A 21,471-nucleotide genomic window follows, 5' to 3' on the forward strand; every position below is an offset into this window, starting at 1 on the left:
GAATCTGTCCAAAAATAGAAATACGCGACAACAAAGAGGTAGCCATCGCCTTGAAATGGCACAAGCTTTGCAGATTTAAAATCTCTTTCGTGTTCGTTTGCCGTCTAGTCGTAGCTTTCCTTTTGTGTGACTTGAAAGACGAAGAGCTCCCTTTTGTCGCTTTCTATGTCAAGTTCTATTTACATAATCGATAACTAAAACTGTTGAACTACGCGAAAATGTGGCGGTGAATAGCAAAACGATGGGAGGACGTGTCTCATCTTGTCCGTTCTCCGATGTATGAATCTTAAACAAGACGTAGCACTGGCCTAAATATATCTATTCACGAACATATGGGGTATCGCTATAGTCTATCAATGGGGCTACGAAAAAAAACCCGAACGATGGATGCAATAAGTGAAAACAATAGTCGATGGCAACTACCAATTTTGGATGGATGTGTTGTAGAATCGTGATTGAAATTTCTGCTATCCTCAGCAATGCGTGCAACGTTCCTATCGTTCCCAGATGCCATATGAACGTTACGTCCAGCACTCGAGATAAAAACAAGCCCGCATTTCAACATTAAGCGGATGATGAGGTTTTTCTAGTCTACGCGTGATTTCTCTCTTCAAAGTGACCGAAAGGTTGGCGGAATATATTGCTTCTTGAGTCAATGGCTTGACCCAAGAAAAATGGGATGGATCTTTGGATCTCATATCCGGTCATAGGGAATCATATGGAGCTCGAAACCTGTTCGCGTGGAAAGAGGATAGAAAACCATCGAAAGGAATACAACGGGATACGAATAGATTGAAAAAGGAAATCTTTTTATTTACACGAAAACCGAAACCCTCTCCTTTTTTTTTTGTTGACAGATTTATGATATCTTGCGGGAACCGACTTCAAATATGAACTTAGCTCCTTCACAGTCTATACCCCAAGTCCTTGTGCTCTTCCGGTATTTTCTTTTATACGGATCAAGAATATTGGACATGAAACGCGTGATTTGATTTCCCATGAAATTCTTTGTTATTAAATTGAAGAAATACCAAAATTCGACGATCCTTATGCAGAAATCTAAAAAAACTTAAATCCACTTACTAAAAGATTTTCTTAAAATATCAAACATCTCCTCACTACGTACGGAGAACTGCGTTTGCAACACGCTTACGTAACTCTACATACTAGGAAGAGTTCAAAGATTTTTTTTTTGTTTTCTCCAGAAATTCTCCACCTGCTTGGTTCCCTCATTCTATAACTTTCCGCCAGCTCACCCGCGTGACGCTAAGTCATCGAATTTCTGTCAGGTTGCCAAGCCGAAAGATGTTCACATAGAAAACGGTCTGAGACACAAGGCTAGATTGCGTGGCTAATGTATAAACTATATACATCAGCAAAAACATGCTGGCATATATATCAGTATCATTCCTTTTCATCTTGTTCCATTCTGTTTGATCCCTATGCCTCGTTCGGCGTGACATGTTGCTCTTGTCATGATTGCCTCGATTTCCATTTTCGACTATATCCATCTCGTTTCATACACTTGTCCACCATGGCTTAAAATCAATATTTATATTTAAAAAAACGTTTAAACGGAGAAGGTGGAAAGGCATTGTGATCAAATAAATCTTACTTTTTTCGGAAATTTGTGGAAAATTCGTCATTTTAATCAACAATCTCTCTACGCATACACAGAAAAAAGAAGCGCCATGCGTTGCATTTAATGCTGGAGGCATTTTCGATTCAGATAAATCATTTGCCCATTTTTTCTATACATATTATTTGTTTGCGAATTCTTCCAATCGACGGTTTTCTACTCCTATACATTTTTAGAAGCGCGTCTGCTTTGAGGATCGTATAAAAATATAAGCTCAACAGAATATTGATATTCAAAAGAAAATTGAAAAGACTGAGGATTGGGAAAACTTGGGGATGTTGGAAAACCCTCGCCTATTTATGATAATGTAGGATGATGTCCGCTGATTTCACATCAAGGAGAATCCTACAGATTTCCAATGCACAGCATATAAGTAAGTTACGTTGATCGAAGAGCATGGAAAATAGCCGCAAAGGGTGACTGCACTAAAACTTCAAACTCGGTCGGGGCTATCTGCTATGCACAAATCTATAAAAAAGGGAGAGAAAAATCTTTAAATCGGACGAGTGTGTCCCGTGAGTCTCCATGTTAGATATACCACTACTTCGATATACCTTGGATGTCTTGTCTATTTGTCTGTCTGTCTGGCTAGCCAATTTTCAACGGACCCAAAACTTTGGCAATGAACTTTCCGTGTGTCGCGTTCGCGGTTCGAAAGGCTAACTCGATTTTCCTGTATCTACCGTGATGTGAATTATGAATAAATAGAACCAAAAAGGACGGAGACCCGAACACTCCCCTATGTTGCTCTTTGCTATATATATGCAGTTTCGGCATTTATTTTTGATTTTCTTTTGCTTTTCTCTTTAAAGTAGACGACGCTATCTATATGTACAGCATAAAATGGTTCGGTTGCCATAGTAACATCTAAAGCCATTGTGCAGAATCGGAAATGCAACTCGACTCAGTTTTTATTTCAAAACTTACGATACGCCTAGGCAATCCTACAGCTTGATAGCGTAACGGTATATGGTAAAAATTTTGACACAGTTTAATGTATTGTTCAAGACGCTATATGTATACACGTCAGTTCACTTGTGACTAAAGCCAAACAACAAGGGAAGCCCGCTCCCTTGAATTTCAAATTTCACATCAGTCGTTTTATTTCTCCCCCTCAAAAATCGTCTATCCGGCCCTGTTTTTCACGACGCGATACATATATATCCCGCTCATGTATTTTTTACACAGCATAGCCCTCGTTTGTTGCGCGTGTGTCTAGTCGACTTGTAGACGCAGACTACACACCACAGCCAACGAGTATATATCGAAGAAGAAAATGGAGAGAGAGAGAGAGAGAGAGAGAGAGAGAGATCTTTCTCTCGACTGGCAGATCAATACTCGTGTTGATTCGCTCGAGTTGCTCGCTCCAAGTCGTTATACTGCGGCTGCTGCTGGGCCTTTCTTTTTTCTTCTTCTTCTTCTTACTGCTATATTGGTTTTTGCTTGATCGGATTCGGCAGCTTTCGATCCGCCCATCACTTCAACCATTGTTGCGCGTCACTTGCCGCTCAATCGACAGCGATCTGTTTGCTATTCAAGCAACAGCAGCGCACCTCGTTGCTGTCATTCAAAGTGCTTTGTATATAAAGTTCAACAGCAACGTCCATCCTTTCCAAAATGCCTCGCTGGATAAATGAAAAATCCGCTTTTCCCTCCATTTAGATAGTTACGGTCGTGATGCAGGGCATACACGTTTCACTCGATAGTAGGCTAAAGCCTAGAACGCCGAAATGCTGTGCGACTTTAATCAAACACAACTTGATGGCGGATGTGAGGTGTAGATGTTCTCTTTTTTTCATTCTAAATATGATGCGTTACCATAGAGACGCCGGCTTATATACTTGCAACGAATGTAAGTACCGTGTATACGCAATATAACAAGTGGCACGGTGTTTCAACTTAAGTAGAGGCACATATATGTAGACTGGTTAATTATCGTGCCAGAGGTAGACGAGAAATTATATAGCCCATATAAGCTAGGAAACGAATAAAGTTCTTAACAGGCAGCTGCTATTTCTTCCCGTTAGTATATACAGGGCCGTTAGGGAAGCGAGCTTAAAGATCCATTAAGAAGTCCCGACCGAGAAATTGCGATTCCGCATTTAGGAAACTGTATTGCGAAAGTTCATATATTCCATTTTCCAATGGATTTAAGACGTGTACTACATCAAATAGGATTTTTGTTTGGAGACTTGTTCGGTATTTTCTCGGACATTGTAATCGGCATTAAGTTTAACCAATTTATGGCTGACGTATAGTAAAGCACTTGTTCTACGAGTGGGCCGTTAGCTCTCGGGCAACCTCAACAATCAAGGCCTACAAGAGCGGAAAAGCTATGCTCTAACAATCAAGCTTCTACCTCACATCAGTGTGGGAAGATCTATTGCCTCGAAACGCTGCTTGCAGCTGCAACAGACGGTGGTTCATCTTATTTCCATTGTACATTTATTAGGTTTTTGTGTTCGTTATTTGTGAACGATAGAACAACCTATTCCAAATCATCACTATGTATGGTTTACTGGCTCTATGTCAAAGAAACATTTTTTTTTTTTTTTTTTTTTGTTATTACACTGTTTTTCGTTTAGCTTTCGCTTCACGCGTTTGGGAACAGAATGTTCTGCCAACTATTTATGACCGGAAAGGGTGATGAGTACGACACTCACGAGAAACGAGAAACGACAACAAAAAAAAGGGGGAAAATAAAAACGATCTAGACATGATATTAGTGTTTCTTTTCTTGTCTATACGATGCGAGTTAAGCAGCAGCAAGGATGGTGGACCTATCCATCTTTTTCACGTCAGACTTTAACCAGATGGAACTGACAGGTCCCATAGAAAATGCGTCTTTCCTTTACCCTTTTTATTTCCTTTCGAGTTGTTCGGCATCCCAATTCATTTGAGATGTTATTTCAGACGATAAGTGCTGCCCCGCTTCTAAATGTGTATCGAACAACGGCTCCATTTGTAGAGACATCACAGCAGTTGGTTCACTATTGACATCCATACTTCCTAATACAATAGAACTAAAATCTGTGTACTGCTTAGCCAATAATCCTCAGCCCCTCTGAACTGGATTTTTAATTCACGTTTAAGATGTTATTATATTTGCGTAGTTATCACTTTGCGTAGTCTTTTTGTAACACTTTTTCATCACTTGGATGACCAACCACAAAAGGATTTATCCATTTGAAATTTCATGATAGGGACCCAAGTCTGCCACACCATGGACGAGCTCTTTCCTAATATAGAAACTCGAACAGTAAACTCGGAACGTGCTTAAATATTTATTCATCTCGCTTGTTGACTACAGCTAAGTATAAACTTCAATTGTGAATGTTTGGTGGAGAAGCCTATTTTTTTACTGCCTATATGGGAATCGTGCTATCGTCGGTGCAATGCTAAATTGGCTGTAAAACAAATGCGGAAAAACTGGTTTGAAAAGACGTCAGAGCGGCTCGCGCAAATTGCGAGAAAAAGCGAATAAAAATGATGGGGGACAACAAAAGCGTTTACGTGCTAGCAATTTTTAATCAACATTCTATTTTCTGAACATATACTCCCCTTTTTCCTTTTTTAGCGTCATATTCATCTTGTTCGGCGTTTATTTTTTGTTTAAGGGTTTTGATAGGCTCTGCCTATTTCGGCGATAAAGGCTGATTGATCGCCATGCTTATCAGTATCCCTCATATGTCCCGATACTCTCTATACCGGACAGTATTGTCCAAAGGCAGCGATATTGATTTGATTATCGAATTATACCATATAGATAGTTTCGCTACTTACGTGACTTCTACATCTGTATAAAGTTCTGTCAGCCTATCTACGATCCCGCAGTAGTTATTTACATTCAAACATCATGTACTTGACTATATTGAAACACAATGTATCAGTATAAGCAATGTACACAACATGGAAGTATAGATTTATTTATATTTTCCCTTGCAAAGGTCACCTATCAAAATCGGTGACTTTCTTTCCAATTCCGTGAGAGTCGCGGTTTCGTAGTTCTATTGTGCGATGCGAGTGAACGCGCAGTTGTCAAACAAATCAACTTGATTGGTTGTAGAATTCCATTTTGAATCCGCATCTAAAACTGTTCTCCATTCTAACGTATACAAGCCCTGAGAAAGTGTGGGCTTCGTTACTGTATATGAATAATCATTTGGTGGACAAAATTATGTTAGCTTGACATTATACCAATAGCTTATTAGTCCCGCGTTTAATGGCCGTCGACTTAAGGCTGTCTGTTAGATACATCACAATTTCAGTGCTGGTATATTTTAGAAAATTATGTTTGAGGTTGCAGTTGGCACAGTTGCTTTCATCTAAGCTGACAGCAGCTCTGACGTCATTCTTCCTCGTCTACGCAATCGAGACGCTTTTGCAAGTTGAAAAGGTCTCCTACTGTATTTTGTGGCGACAAACTTGCCAATCGACGAGCTGCTGGAAGTTGGTTTAAGCCAGTGACGGAAATCTTTCAGTAAATGGATAAACATCTGAAGCAACGTCTGTTGCTATAGCCGTTCGAAAAGAATTTTGACAATGTTTTAACATTATGAGTCCACTAAACATCTTAATATTTTGTTATGATACTATTATGTTATGTACTAATCCTCTGTATTCGTATAATCCGGAGACTGTATAATTATTCAGAATAAGCTGATTCGGTCTAACCCAAACAACTCATTTTGACGGTGTAATCCGGTGTGTAGGCTACAGCCCTTGAGCACAGATGTAAAAAATGTTTCAATTATTCAGTCTGATTAAGTTCAACAGTATGTTGTCATACCCAGAGGACACAAAGCTGACTTCCGATATTTGTATAAAAATAGAAGAACTGTCATAGAAATTATAACCAGTGGATTTCGCTATAACAATAGGACAGAAAAAGCATTTTCCAATCGATTTTGTACGTAACGATTACATTGGTAGGCACCATTCAGACAATGTTCAGTTTTGTTTGAATTGGTCTATGATTTGGCGTTTAATAAAAAGCAAATTATATAAAAATGAGAAGAACGCCTTTGCCTATAAAGATAAGCTGTCTATAATCATTTTGAAAGAATACAAAAAAAAAGGGTTCCACAAATAAAAAAAAAACTAAATGCAAATAAAAAGCTGGGATATAGGAGGCAGCAACATATATGCTACGGCCGGTGACGTGGAAAATCTTTTCACATAACGGGCATATGTATTATATGGCCGGGGCAAAGTTGACACGACACATCGGAAACTAGAAACTCTTTTTGCTCCTTCTGTAGAGCATGACCTTTTTTCCCTCCGCCTTTTTATACTTCTACTGGTGCATACGCCCTTCTGATTCCTGTCGTCCCAAACATGAAAACCGCAGCTGCACGAAGAGTCTATTTGGCTTCATCCGTTCAACGGAGGAAAACTCTTCTCTCTATAAAGTCACTTCCACATGTCATTTTTATCTCATCTCCTCGTAGTTGTCTGGCGTGGCTCCGAAATGTGATGTTCTTTCGCCACCGCTTTTGCTGTCTCCATGTAGAACACAATCACGATATAGCCTATCATCCGCTTTGCTCCCGATGAGGCAAAATGTCACGCGCCGACAAACAAAACATCAAAATGCCAACAACTTTTTTGTTTCCTTTTGCTTTCTCTCGATGCTTCGGAAAATATTAGCATTTCTCTTTTTTCCTGTTACGTACAGTTTTTATGTGTCTAATGTTATGAGATCACAAGCGAAACGGATGATTCGTTCTTGTGTTGTGATTCCATTATATTACAACAGCATTTTAAAGAAATTCAATAAAGTTTCTATGAAATTTTTACGCATCCAAGTGTGGGCACGGATGATCGATGTTGTCCAGATTTAAGTTCCCGGTATATAAAAAATATGGAAAAGAAACTAGACATTTGCACTTCCACCGTGTGAGCAAAAATGTGTTGGAAGTCCTCACTTTTTGTTTTTTTGTATACGAGTGGCAGCAAGGGATGGCCTCTAACGAAATAGCAATAGAACTTCATTATTTTTTTTCTATTTCTTTACGATAGAAATGTCACGAACTTTCGTTTACTATTGAAGAATATCAATCGAAAGGCTTGTTTTAATGATGAATAAATAAGTAATGTAAGCAATTCTAACAAATATATGCACATTTTCAATTTTAAAGTGCCGTTCGATGAAAGCACACGTATTTTAGAATTTAACTCGATCACGTAATGGCGTTAGAGGTCCTTTACTTAATTGTACAAGGCCAATGTAAAAACCAGAAGTATAAAAAAATCATTTTAGCTGCTAAATCTTTTCACGAAAGGTTGCTATAATTTCGTGTGATCAGTTTGGACGTTGGATGTCACGCGTTCCGAGTGAATTTTCTTTTTATACGGACGTCGCCTGTACAATATCTCCTGTACTATTGGCGTAACTGTCTGTAAAGAATTGGAAAGGCTCAAAAACAAATCTTACGAAAAAGTTTTATTAGAAAAAAAAAAAGAAAACGGCACGCACGCGAACAGCCAACGTGCACGTAGAGAGCCTATGTAAGCTGCCGTGTGTATAAGCCTCTCGTAACCAATTAGACAAAGAGCTTTAAGTGTACGGGCGTATTTCTTTAGAATGCTTGATGGATGTACGCCTCGACCTCGTTTTCAGTTTAGTTTTAAATTCAGGGCAACGTTTTTGTTTGACAATTTGGCTCCGAGAAAATCCAAGACCAGCAAGCTAATTTCATAAATCTCTGCATGTCAAGGATTTTGTTACCTCCGTAAGGGATTCTTTCTAAGAATATTGTGCCCAATGTTGCACAGAGCAAGTAGCCGAATGCCTTTGGCTGGACCATGTAGCGTCATAATTCTTATACTGACGTCTTTCAACTCTGAATATAAGAATAATCAAAACCAAGAAATGCGGCACTATGTCCAGGTGAAGGATGTAATGGAAACTTGTATATTTATAGCGCATACCATGGGGCCATAATCTATTTATGGTGCATAAAGTACTCTTGCTATGAACTAGAAGATTATCAAGATATTTTCAATAAAAGAATTCATCATCAGAGAACGAGAGCAAGGCTGTATTTCAATAGCCATCATTGCGATATATGTAGGCTAGTACAAACAAATAAGAAGAAAGGGACACTCACATAACTTCGTACTTGAGGTATATATCGATCGATAATAATTGCGGAAAGACAATGGGTCGTAGCAAATTGGAGAGTCACTCTGTCACCATTCAGCGAGCAAATATATGTTTGGACAGACCAGCATCTATATACTGGATGCATGTTATTATAGGTCTATTTATATAGCGCGTGTCTATAAATAGCTTGCTTGTTTTATATGAAGTCCGAAGCTGTTGGGCAGCTTAGCATCGACCGATTTTATGATTGGCAATTGACGTCATGAAAAACTAGCGAAATTATTCTCGTGTCTGTCTACGCAATTGTATCATATCCTTCTTCTTGGTCCATGGTTTTGTTAGTTTGGTTTTTTTTATCCATCGTAATAAAGCATTCAGGTAGTCATCCTAATTTACATTTATCATGCTGGCATCTACTGTATGGTTCGATTTCACTGCATATTTGCTGCAACCGCTTTCCATTGTTTAGCATACGATATAGCCGTATATTGTGTACATTCTAGGAAAATGTTCCTTGACGGCACAACTCACTATGGAGGGCTTGACATTTTTCAGAGCATCTTTTGCTCGGTACATCCGTGTCCTAGTTTCTTATTTCTAGGGATTTTTTTGTGTTGTTGATTTAACTATCAAATACCCTGTGTGTTCGGTCATGTCGTACAACAGCATATCATCTACTGCATAGAAAAGCAGTAGCGACAGCCCAATGTTCACATTTCGCATTCCATACCGCACAATCGCTGCATAGCTGCTGCATTGCATACAAAACAACGTTTCTATGTCATTTGCTAGGCCGAAATAGCGCAGGATTGTCTATAAATGCATACGACGCCATCATATGTGCTTGTACAAGATAAAAACAGAGGCAGATATCAGAATTGAGACTCCAGTATTTTCCTTCAATTACACGAATCATCTATAAATGTAAAACTCACATTTTGGTTCGCAATCCTTAAAGAAATCACAAAAAGAATGGATATTTCTTATAGTCTTTTGTATTAGCAATGTTTGAAAAAATTAATGCAAACAAACCAACAACAACCAAACACCAACTATACATAGTCTTGCGTTTAAATCGATACTTCTGCAGGTTAATGAGGAGTAATGGTGACGAAGCTTCCTAAGGTACACGTTACATACAAAGTATAATTATACAACAACTAATGCGTACATCCGAGAAGGATTTATTGCAACTGCGCTATAAAGGCTACGAACCGTAACGAGCACAGCCCATTGGTAGGAGTGCCCAGGAGAACGGACGAGAGAATAAAAAATTTAGTGAAAATGGGTAAGATGAAAAAAGCAGTAAAAGAGAAACCACTCAAAGTCGATGTTGGACTTATTTGTTGGTTGTATAGACAAGTACATAGATATCTCGTGTATCTTCTGTATTGCTCCGTATATGTACTGTATATCTAACCATAGTGTATCTACAGTGCCACGTACACTCTATTTCAATGAACATATTGTACTATGTGCAGCCTAACATCTTGATAACGTTTTGGGGAAAATGCTATACCTCAGGAATGACAGCTCTAGCAACGGGCAACATGCTGCGATAAAATCAGAGCCATAAAACGCAGAAGCAAAAATGCCACTTATATAATCGTCAGGATCACATGCATATAATAGACTAATGTGTATATGCAGCTGCCCTCTTGCCATGGTAGGGAAACTGTATTAGTTATATAATATAAATATAACTGAGACGGAAAGGTCAAGTGTTATATTCAAGAAACTATGCAGTAGCCGACTTTGTAAAGGTTCGGGTTCATTTCGGTCAAATTGGATCACGCAGATGGTCTGCCATCCCATTGCTTTAGGGCCTACACCTATGGCTATTACAATGTCCGAAGCGAATGTGCCCAAATGAACAAATTTCCCAATTGCAGTTCGCTTCCGTCGTCGGCAAAATCGGCTTACACGGCTAATCGGTAGAACGTATGCTACGCAAAGAAATCAGGCACAATTAATTTGTGTTACGCAGCAGCAATACATGTGGCCGCTGGACTAGCAGTAGTAACACAATTTCATATAGGTTGAATAGACGTTGACGCGTTGGGTCGGCTCCTTTTTTTTATTGTTTAATTATCGCATTACCAGACATCACATAAACTACCTGTATTACCTGTAAAAATGAACCCCAAAAGTAAATCAAACACATCAGTCTTTTCAATTTGATTATTATTATCCTGCCTATATTTCGACTGTAAAACAATTATCCATCGCTTTGTTGAGATATCAATTAACAATGCCAGCTGGCAGGCCTCACTCTTTGTTCGAATAACAATAATGGCTCAGAGCCAAGTGGAAGGTATAAAAGGCTTCAGTAACCGATCGAATAAACACCTTTATTTTTCCCAAAGTTGCTGCTGCCCTCTCCCCGAATTGAAATTGTGTATATCGCAATGCTCGGTGGCGAACGATGTAAAGACTAGCGGGTGGCAAAGAGTATATGAGATGGATTCTGTATTAATTATGTTATCAGTTATCAAAGAGAGTTTGCATTCGTTGATTGGGCGCTACCGTAAAATCCATTAGCTCTTAAAGTGAATGTATATATATAGAGAGAGAGAGGCAAACCGCAGAGCCTTAATTGAAACTAGCTTTTGCTTATAACATCTGGAGCGAGGAGAATAACAACGGCAGGGACAGCGGGAGTTGAAGTGTACGATTGAATAAAACGGAGCCCAGCGAAGAGGGCGTGTTAAATTGCATTTGAATCAGCATGGGAGTGAACGAGAGAACCGCTATTAAGCGGGTCTACATCTAGGGCTAAATGGAAGACGCACGGTCCGATAAGTTCCTCTACGTTGTGGCGTGCAACAGCGCTGGCAACGTAAGGCAAAATCAATAGGATCCTATCTCTCCCTCTGTGTTTGCAGCCTATGGTAACAAACAGGCGTCAGCTTATTTACTTTTTACAGACGAAAAACACATACAAAAGGAGATATGCGAATATGAGCGAAGTCATCATTCCTTCTGAGAATTGCTCCTTGCTAATATGTTATTCTCCCGCTCACCGAAAATAGCCAATGCGGGCATAATATTAATATTCTTTCTACTTATTTCTGAGATTGTCGTTGCTGTTTGGCTATTGCGCTTCGCTAGATACCCTTCTGAGGAGCAGCGATCGAATTCCCACAGGCACTCTGCAAGAGCTTGAAAGACTATTTTTTGTTTTCTCTTTATATTCACATCGTACACCCTGGCCTTTTAAACTATGTACGCATTCCCATATGATTGCGGAAGAGCGATCAGACAAATACCGTCCTCTCTCGCCTTTCGTGAACCGGTCCGATGTGCCCGCGTGAATACATTCGAAAGTACAGTGCGTGTGATGCGTATTGAAAGAGCTTCTACGGACACAGGTCGTGGCCTTTATGTCTCTATCTTTAACAGCAGGCTTTATATATAAACTTCCATGTATCACGCACGTGTCTATCTATCCTTCAATTCTGTGGCGTGTGTCCTTGCAAAACGTAGAACACGAACACGGACGATCAAGCCAACAGGTTTCCCATTTGCGCCCGTAGTCGTAGATGATTCTACGGACAATCCCCGTAACTATACGAGTCTACAGCTATATACGGGGGGCGGTGAATGTGGCTGCTCAAACTTCTGTTGGTCCATTTCGAAAAACGTGAAGATGGCGTGTGACGGGTCCTTCGGTACGGACTAGTAGAAAAACTTGAAGGATCAGCGTCGTTCTCCGGGTGAACGATTCGTGCAAACACGAGTCACAACACTTGGAAGAAGTTTAATTATGACTCCCAAACATGCGAGACAAACATTAGGCTAGTCGCTTTTAAAAGATCCAGAAAGGCTATTGTAGAAACGTGTCATCTTCTTCGTTCCTCCTCTTTTGCACCAAGTTTTACTATCCACCTTTTTGTTTCGTTGGCCAATTAAACCAACGTGGTATTCCGTGAAAAGGTCTGCATTTTCGTCCATAATTAATGATTCATTTGCGACCACTAGCAAGTATAACTTACTTGCCTGTGTTCCTCTAGTGGTGGAGAAATGTGAGGGTAATTGCTGAACAGGAGCGGATATTTCAGGGCAAAACCGCCCACTTGTACTACGAGGAAGCGATCAATAAATGATGTTCGGATAGTTGGGGAGGAAACAAAATGTTGGAATGGCTTCCAAAATGCAACGTTTCTCGTTTTCTTTTTCAACCTAAAAGGCTACTGGTATCTGCATAATATAATACTCGAGCTATTAAGTAAAAATGCGTTGGCGTGTGCACCCAATTCGTATGTCTGTTGGTTAATGAGCATCATCACACTGGATTTTCATTATCAATAATTTCGTCTACAGTCGAAACTATACGATGGTCAAGCTCATTATCTTAGCTAATAGGTTTCTATTTCGAGCAACAATTATCTTTGAAATTTGTTCTGTCATGATGTAACGATTGATCTTCCGCCAGAGCGATAGCCGAAGCACTCGTTACGCAATTATATCGTTCGTAATGGAAATGGTTGCTTCGTAACACGATCGAATGCGAAGTTGGATCGCAAATCTATGCAAGCTGTCTTTCCTTGTTTGTTAAACAAAAAAAAGCAGATGATTCAAAAGTTTTAACTTCAACATTTAGGCTAGTTAAATAAAATGGAAATGATTTCATGTATGACATTTTTGGGGTTGTCGGAACGTTATAGTTACATGATAAACTGATTGTAAGCTTGTGACGCTAATGGACAATACTGTGCAGGAGAAGCAGCAACCATGACCTTTGATGGAAAATTTCTTTTCCTTAATTGCATGCCACTGTTTCACCATTGTTCAAATTTGAATAATTCAATTGTGTCAATCATCTGTCTCGATGGAAAGAATTCTATTTTCAATTCTATTTTAGAAACGTGCTGATCGGTAAAAGACTTGCATTTACAGATGTGCTCGTTCAAATATCAGGATCATTGTTCTTTCTTTATCTTTTTCATTCCAAAAAGTTCACTAATACGAAAAAAGAAATAGAAAGGAAACAGTACAAAATGGGCTGACTATGCTGGAAAAACCAGATCAAATGTTTATATTAGTGCAGTTGCATAGACATTCGCGCTGTTCATCCGATCTATCACTTTCCTTTTAATGGACAAGTCACACCGGAAGGCGAATTTTGCAGCGTCAATTTGCGATACTCTGTATACATTTTTCGCATTTTTTTTTATCATTTTGTTTTTCCTTTTTAACGTGGGCGGTTCTGTTTTCTGATGTTCTGCTTTCCATAATCCATAAAGAATTTTGCGCTTTTCTTATTGCGCATCACATTGCCAGACGCAATTGAAACACTTGCCTTGCAGTCGAAGCTCCTTTTGTTCCTATTCGATTTCGTTTTACTTAACTACAGCGACGACTTCTCACTGTACTGCAATACCATGAATTACAGTTTCCATAAAATGGAAGGGCGTGGCAACGAATCGTGTATAAATATTATTCTCTGTTTCTGCAAAAAAGCAATTGAAGATTCTATTTTTTTTTTTTTTGAGGGGCTAATGGGTTTCTGTGTTTGAATCGATAATGGCCGAGGAAACAACTACTTTGTGTTATACCTTACACAAAGATATTTAACGGAAAATGTCTTTAAATGTAAGTGGCTCCTAAATTTCTGCTTTATCTGTTGTCTTGATTCATCGTGCGCAGTTGTTGGTGCTCAGGAACGATGCTACACCTGTGCATTCGAAAGCGTAACTTCGCCTCTAAGCCTTACATGTATAAACTCAAAGTGTATAGGGGCTAACGTTATTTGGGTCGAAAACTAATTTGTGAAAGGGATTAGTACCCTAGCTAGAGCTTTACCCATTTATCCACATCTAAATCCGCATTACATGAACTCGACGACTTTCTCCGTCGATTGCCTTTGTCTCCTACGCTTGGACGTAGGCAACTATCGGTCACGTTATTTGTGAATTGTATAGTCGATTACATAATGTTATTATCACTTTTAACAGCTGCTTCTTGGTGGCATTAATCACTCTTGTATAAAACTTTTTTCACATGCTTCCCCTTTTTGAACTCCCCATAAAATCGTTGCCTTTCAATTTTTTTCTCGTATTTGGGTTGGTATGTCGCAATTGCTTTGCTGAGAAACGGTTCGCAAAAAATTGCGTCCCACCCTTTCTTTCAGACGTCGTAAAAGTCGGTAATCTTTATTTCTTTTCCCATGTACATCTTTTATCGTCATTTCAGGGTAAACGGAAAGGAAAGAATGAGGACTTCTGAATCATATAGCATATACATCCCTTTGTTTCGAAGGAGAGTGTCCCCCTAAAAGACAAATCAATACTGGGATGTTTTCTGCCAATGTTGGTTTCAAAAAGCAACATGGAACAACCCTATACTTATTGGCCTTTCCTTAATATTCCCGATTGTGTCCTTAAGGACGTTATACATTTCAGTCAAGAAAAGGAAAAGAATTAATATCCAAGAAAGGAGGAAGAAAAGAAATTTGTTTATAGGGAGAATCAGTGAAAAAGAAAATTGGAAGTTCTCACTTCCTGCCCAATTTCGAGGATTGATTGGATCCCAATGGCGCGACACGGGATCCTATATAAAATAATATACAGCACATCACACGCTGGGGTTATTCAGTACGTTTCTCAGTAAAACACGTGCAACGCGGAGCTTTTTATTGGTGAGGCGATTTCGATAGGGCTGATGCCCGCAGCAGTCACGCCCTGGCGAATGGCAATAACCCACCAGCACAAAATTCTATTAAACATGGCTGTCTCGCCCGACCGCATTTACGTGTAAAAGATGGTGTCGGGTATATCCCTGTTTAGGCTGCAACACAGTGTATATCTAGCGGCCTATTACGCCTGTGGTATTGAATTACATGTATTGATATACACAATACTCATCGATTACAGATATTAAAATTTGATTATCAAAAGCGAAAGCGACTAAACATATGGTCTTAGTTAAATGAAACTGCAAAGAAGTTTTGTTCGATATTTAACTTTAGAAAAGATAGTGAGAAAATGAAATCAATAACGAAAAATAAGCAATGGCTGCCATGGAGAGGGTGGCAAGTCCGTTTGTCGTCACCACCGCTTCATGCCAAGAATGATTTAACATGATCTCGCTAAGACGGAAAATAGAATAGTTTTTATTTTATTTGAGCAATTCATAGTTGAACGTAGGAAATCAGATGAGAATCAAGATCGACTTTTATTTTATTCTTTATCCTTCACAGAGATAAATAGGACCCTGTAGGCCATAAACTAAGTCATTGTCTCTTGACACCCATTTAAATCTTTGTCTCTTCCTCTGGCTTCGTAATACATAAATCCTTTTCTTTGTTCAAAATCATCGCGATGATTGATGAATATTATTTCCATACGTAGCTCAAGGATATTTGTTTATTGCTCACTTAGCATCGTGATTCATACAAATTTGCTATTTTATTTAGGCATTATCACGTCAGCGCGTTTGATGGAGGACCGACTGAGCGGTTCAGGCACGCGAATCAACACAGTGGCGTCGAGCAACAGCGGCTTATTTACAGCGGGAGGCAGTTCCGTTGGCTCTTCTTCGGCCACAGGTGCAACCGGCGGATCATCTTTTGTCGGTGGACCTCCGTCCTTGTCCCGGAATCGGTCCTTCTCCAAGCATTCGCTCTTAGAGATTGTCAGCAATCGAATAAGCGGGTCTGGCGTTGTTGGAACGAGTTCGGCAGAAAGCAGCGGTGGTATCGGATTGACGAAAAGATTCTCCCGCGAGTCTTTCTCAGCTGCTTGCGTCAACAAAACGCAACAACCGCAACAACAGCAACTGCTCCAGGCCAATGATTCGTTGTCTCCGTCTGCCGCCACTGAATTATTGGCGTCTTCGACGACGAGGAGATCGCGAGATGCCCGCCGGCGTGATCTGAAGAATAAATTGAAGCTGGAACGCAACTGGGATGCCCGCCAACTGGAACTCGGAGGTAATGGTGCTCATAACTTTGCGTCAAGTGGGGCTAATGGTGGTGGTGCATCGTCAGGACCGAGAAGTGGTTGCAAATGGACGTTCGTCTTTGATCCGGCCGGCCGTCTGTGCTACTATTGGTCGATGGTGGTCTCACTGGCCTTCCTCTACAACTTCTGGGTGCTCATCTACCGCTTTGCCTTCCAGGAGATCGCCAGCGACACGCTGGTGATGTGGTTGTGTCTCGACTACTTTTGCGATTTGGTCTACGTGCTGGACATTGCCTTCCACTTCCGGACGGGCTATCTGGAGGAAGGTGTGCTACAGACAGACGCCAGCAAACTGCGCCAGCACTACATGAACTCGACGACATTCTACGTCGATTGCCTTTGCCTCCTCCCGCTCGACTTCCTTTACCTATCCATCGGTTTCAATTCCATGTTGCGATGCTTCCGGCTCGTCAAGATCTACCGCTTCTGGACGTTCATGGACAGGACGGAACGGCACACCAATTACCCAAATGTGTTCCGATCCATCAGTCTCGTCCACTACTTGTTGGTCATCTTTCACTGGAACGCCTGCCTCTATCGGATCGTCATGCGCAACAACAGCTTCGACCAGTCGCTCATCAGAGAATGGCAGTGGACTACTCCGCCCGATCCCAACGACGGCGTCGGCCAATACCTCCAGAGCTTCTACCTCTGCACCTTGACGCTGACGACCACCGGCGGCGTCCTCAAACCTCGCACCAAAGGCGAACTCTTGTTCGTCATCATCCAGCTCATTTTCGGGCTCATGTTGTTCGCCACTGTACTCGGACACGTCTCCAACATCGTCATCAATGTCAGCGCTGCTCGAAAAGAGTTCCAGGGTATGTTGAAATACAGTTTTAGTATACATATTTCAATTCCAACTTTGTATTGCCTTTAAAAAGTTGGACTAGATTCCCTAGTGCCTTAATCGTTCAATATTCAGGACGGTGTAGTTGTCTGTCGGGTACTGTGAGGTAGAGCATCGCACTTCTTTGATGTTTACGTTGGTCCATCATCAAAGCAAAGCTAGTAGTTTCTTACTCAGAACTAAAAAGCAAGCGACTACTGGCACTTGCAAGTCGAGGGACGTCTCGTTTTAAACCGCCAATCGTTGTACGTTGCCTCAGTCTTTACTTTTCTACCGAATTTCGTAGAACACCATAAGCGGTACAATTGCAAAACAGAGAGAAATGCGTTAAAATAAAAAAAAACTGTTTATTTAAAATTTTGACGTATCATATGTAATATTCATTAGGAGTTTTGTGGTGCTAGCAAATGGGAAAGCAAACTTAGTTCGCTGTGTGCGCGAGCATGTTGAAATGAACTTTGGCGTTGTCCTGCGAACTGCGAACAGGAATCTGGATATTTGAACGTTGAGCTGTGAAATTCTCCGAACTTATCTGGCTCGATTGATGTTTGTAAATCATGTGGTGCTTAGTTGACTCGTCCGAATTCAACCTTAGTTGTGCTGGTTCATCCTGGGGAAAATGATCGCTTTCATCCGCTTGATGAGAAGCAACGGCCGTGTCAAAAACGTCAACATGCGGCATTTCACCAACGGAGATTTCACTGTACGGAACTTTAACCTCAGGGACAGGAGCTATGTAACCCGTGGGCGCAGATAGCGGAGGATCACACTTTGTGGGATTAATGATGCAAATGATAATGTCTTTTGGCAAAAGTTTCAGTTTGGCGGTTAAGTAGTAAAATGGGCTGTACATGTTCATGCTTGACCCAGCAAATATCGGAGTTGAGCGGACCATTGATTGCGACGTTATCCCGGAATGTAGAATCACGGGGGCTGTCGTTGCGACTGAGATAAACGCAGAGAAAAGAACCTTTGCCAGAAAATGAAAGACAAAAATAAAGGTCAGAGGGTACAGAAAGAAAACGGACCATTGTGACCAATTGACTACCACAACACATCATAGTTCCTTACAAAAAAATTCATGACGATGTTCGTAGTTTGAGATGAGACGTAACACTGACTACGATCTGGTTATGCCTTTTCTAATGTTTACAAGGAATCGCACTGGGCACAGAGTACGGTGAGGGTTCAACTCTTGACCGCTCTGGCTTTTCGTCTACACCCAAGTGCTGCTCGACCTCACGATAAGATAAACCCATTTATGTACAGAGGCATTTGATTTCCATTTACACCCGAACTTGATGCGTAACCACCAAGACCTTTTCTCGTTTTGTTTTTCAGTTCATTACTTATACGACTAGCTTGCAACTTACGATTTAGTGTAAAACGATACTTGGTCCGCTCGTTAAATCCAACGACACGCTTCTGAAATGATTTAGCTTTTTCGAACTTCTTTTTGAATGTCTCGAGTGTGTGAGAACTTTTTGACAGGGCATCCTATTTGCTAAACACGAACAAAATAGACTTTAGATAATGGATGTTCGTGTAAACGAGCACGAAGGCCGTTAACTATTTTAAACAGCTCGAATATGATTTGTGTCAATGATTGTCGTAGCTTCTGGGGAAGCCTTTCGGCGTCTCCGCTATCTATATTCCACTTCAGTGACTGCAAAATTGAATTCGTTGTAAATTCCAACAACTTCCCTGTCTTTCTTTCGTCGCACGCTTCTGCGAGAACAGAAAGAAAAGGAGACATCGATTAGGAAAACGAAGTTACAGCGAAAAAAGGAATACGATAGTGGCAGTGAAACAAGATTAGACCACAGTCAAAACTGAATAGATGTGACACTGCATAATGCGCTGCCAATAGCCTTCTTTGTCATTCCAATTTCGTTCGCGAAATTCGGAGGAAAAATGATGTGTTGTACAATCGGACATCTGAGATGCGAGTTATCCACTCGTCACTTTTTACAATACGATAACACAAGAGTCACCTATACAATTTGAGGAGCAGTTCAGATATTATTCAAGCACACGAACGTCTACATTAAAGTAGGAATGTCTATTGTAAAACATGAGCGAAAATTCGACTATTGGATGAGATCAAATGGAAAAACGCATCTTGCTAGTCTTTGTTCCTTTGTGCTAAACTCGTTGATCTTTTAACGAACGCTTCGTTTTTTTTTATACTCCGTCTAGTGCATAAACGTTCTTCCTTCTTTTTTTTCTTTCCCCTTCTCTGGCGTTTTAATATATAAATAGCAGCAATATGATGAGAAACTATCTTGAGCCATTTCTTTTGTCGCTGGCAGTTTCCTCGGTTGCTCTACTCATTTCATCTGCAACGTTATTGAGGTGCTCTACCTTTTATTATATACGTTGCACACCGTATACCGAATATAGAACTGTGTTAACGCTCTATTTTTACTTTAATGAAAGTGGCGATATAACACTACAGAGCTCTATATCGTGCCTTCCCCTCTTTAAAAATTGGTTTGTCGACGATGCTCTGAACGCGTAAGCGATGAATAGCCGCAGACTCGCGTATATACGTGACCAGTATACCTAAATAGAAGGAAGAGTGACGCTGATGATCCGATATAAGCCAGCCATCATGTGAGAATTTTCTTCTTTTTTCTGAAAAAAATGAGAATACGTTATAGCACCTTCTTTATCCAACCAATCGAACATTCAGGCTGGGTATACACCATTAATACGAAGTGCCATAGAATCGAATCATATTTATATGCGTTTAATAAGCACGTATTATGTATGCTAGACGAGGCGAGACAACGCAGCAGGATATTACCTATAATAAATGAACAATGTCCTGGTTAATGCAACACGGCCATTACAATCACTCAGGTAGACAGGAAGTCGACTGTTCCGCCATTACACACAAATATAGTGCCACCGATTATTGATTCCATCAATAAAGGTCTACGGACACCAGGACTGAAATGAATACCTTAATAGCAATAGCCATACACTATCAAACAAATTTTATCAGCATTTTTTATCATTCTCGTTCTAATGGTTGTATTTAAATAAATAGAGAATAAATGCCAACGGTAGGCATGTATATTATTTTGTGACCTTTAGTGTAATGCACTGCACTTAATGATCCGATTCGAGCGTTATATCCAATGGGAAGTTATAGCCTTCGGTTAACAGTAGTTGGTGCGCTAGCACGTTACTGCACTAGCGCGTTCATTAATCAGCCACATTTCAAAAGCAGTTGATTTGACGAAAAAAAAATCGTTTTTTCTGAATCAGAATTTAATTTTGAGTATATTGTGTGATTTTTAATGCATTCCAAGAGATATCGATTTTTTGCAGATTTTGACAAAAGTGAGAAGGCAATAGCCTTCCCACTTTTCATTTTTGGCTAAAATCTAGATATCGTTCAAAATACATGGTTTCGATCCAAAATTGAACGAAAATCACGAATATCAAGTTTATTTAGATGCAAGTCTAATCACGAAATGAGTTATTTCAAATCAAAGTGGTTAGTCTAACACCGTTTTAACCCGATTTTACTCAAAAACCACTCAACTTATTGGAAAACTAATATTTTTTCTCGAAATAAATGATCAGTTTTGGTTATAGAAGGTTATTTTAAATGAATTCAAGCTATTTTTCGTGAAAAAGTCGGCTTTGAAAAATAAGGCCCAACAAAATAAATCTGACAAAATAAGCCCGACTTGATTAATCGTAATCAATTTGTTTAAAAATCCATATAGGGCTATGAAAACACATAATTTTGAATCAAAATTGAACAAGCATCACGAATATCGACTTATCTAAGCCCGAAGTTTCCATTTTTTGTATTTATAGGCTAGACATTAACAGTTTTCTCCCGATTGTAATCTTCCAAACTGATGTCTTTCTTCCTCCCCACTACATATTC

At 40.0% G+C, this 21,471-nt stretch overlaps 2 protein-coding genes across 3 annotated transcripts in view; one reads left to right on the forward strand and one right to left on the reverse strand.

The window, feature by feature from the left end:
* The window catches only part of LOC130691030 (cyclic nucleotide-gated olfactory channel-like), a 43,421-nt gene that overhangs the window by 14,701 nt on the left and 7,249 nt on the right, over nt 1–21,471 (forward strand). Inside the window, exon 3 of the mRNA XM_057513935.2 lies at nt 16,165–17,532. Coding sequence (XP_057369918.1) covers nt 16,165–17,532 — 1,368 coding nt within the window. The remainder of the gene's footprint in view (nt 1–16,164; nt 17,533–21,471) is intronic.
* Nucleotides 17,895–18,770, reverse strand: LOC130691028 (uncharacterized). Of its 2 annotated transcripts, none has more exons than XM_057513933.1 (2): nt 18,633–18,770; nt 17,895–18,531 (listed from the first exon to the last, which is right to left on the reverse strand). In XM_057513933.1, exons 1-2 carry the CDS (start codon nt 18,642–18,644, stop codon nt 17,983–17,985), a joined length of 561 nt encoding a protein of 186 aa, XP_057369916.1. In that variant the 5' UTR covers nt 18,645–18,770; the 3' UTR covers nt 17,895–17,982. The 2 variants fall into 2 exon arrangements, with proteins under 2 accessions (XP_057369916.1, XP_057369915.1); XM_057513932.1 differs by having other exon boundaries at nt 18,590–18,711.

This window comes from Daphnia carinata, chromosome 1, assembly GCF_022539665.2.
Source record: "Daphnia carinata strain CSIRO-1 chromosome 1, CSIRO_AGI_Dcar_HiC_V3, whole genome shotgun sequence".
Classification (NCBI taxonomy): Eukaryota; Metazoa; Arthropoda; class Branchiopoda; order Diplostraca; family Daphniidae; genus Daphnia; species Daphnia carinata.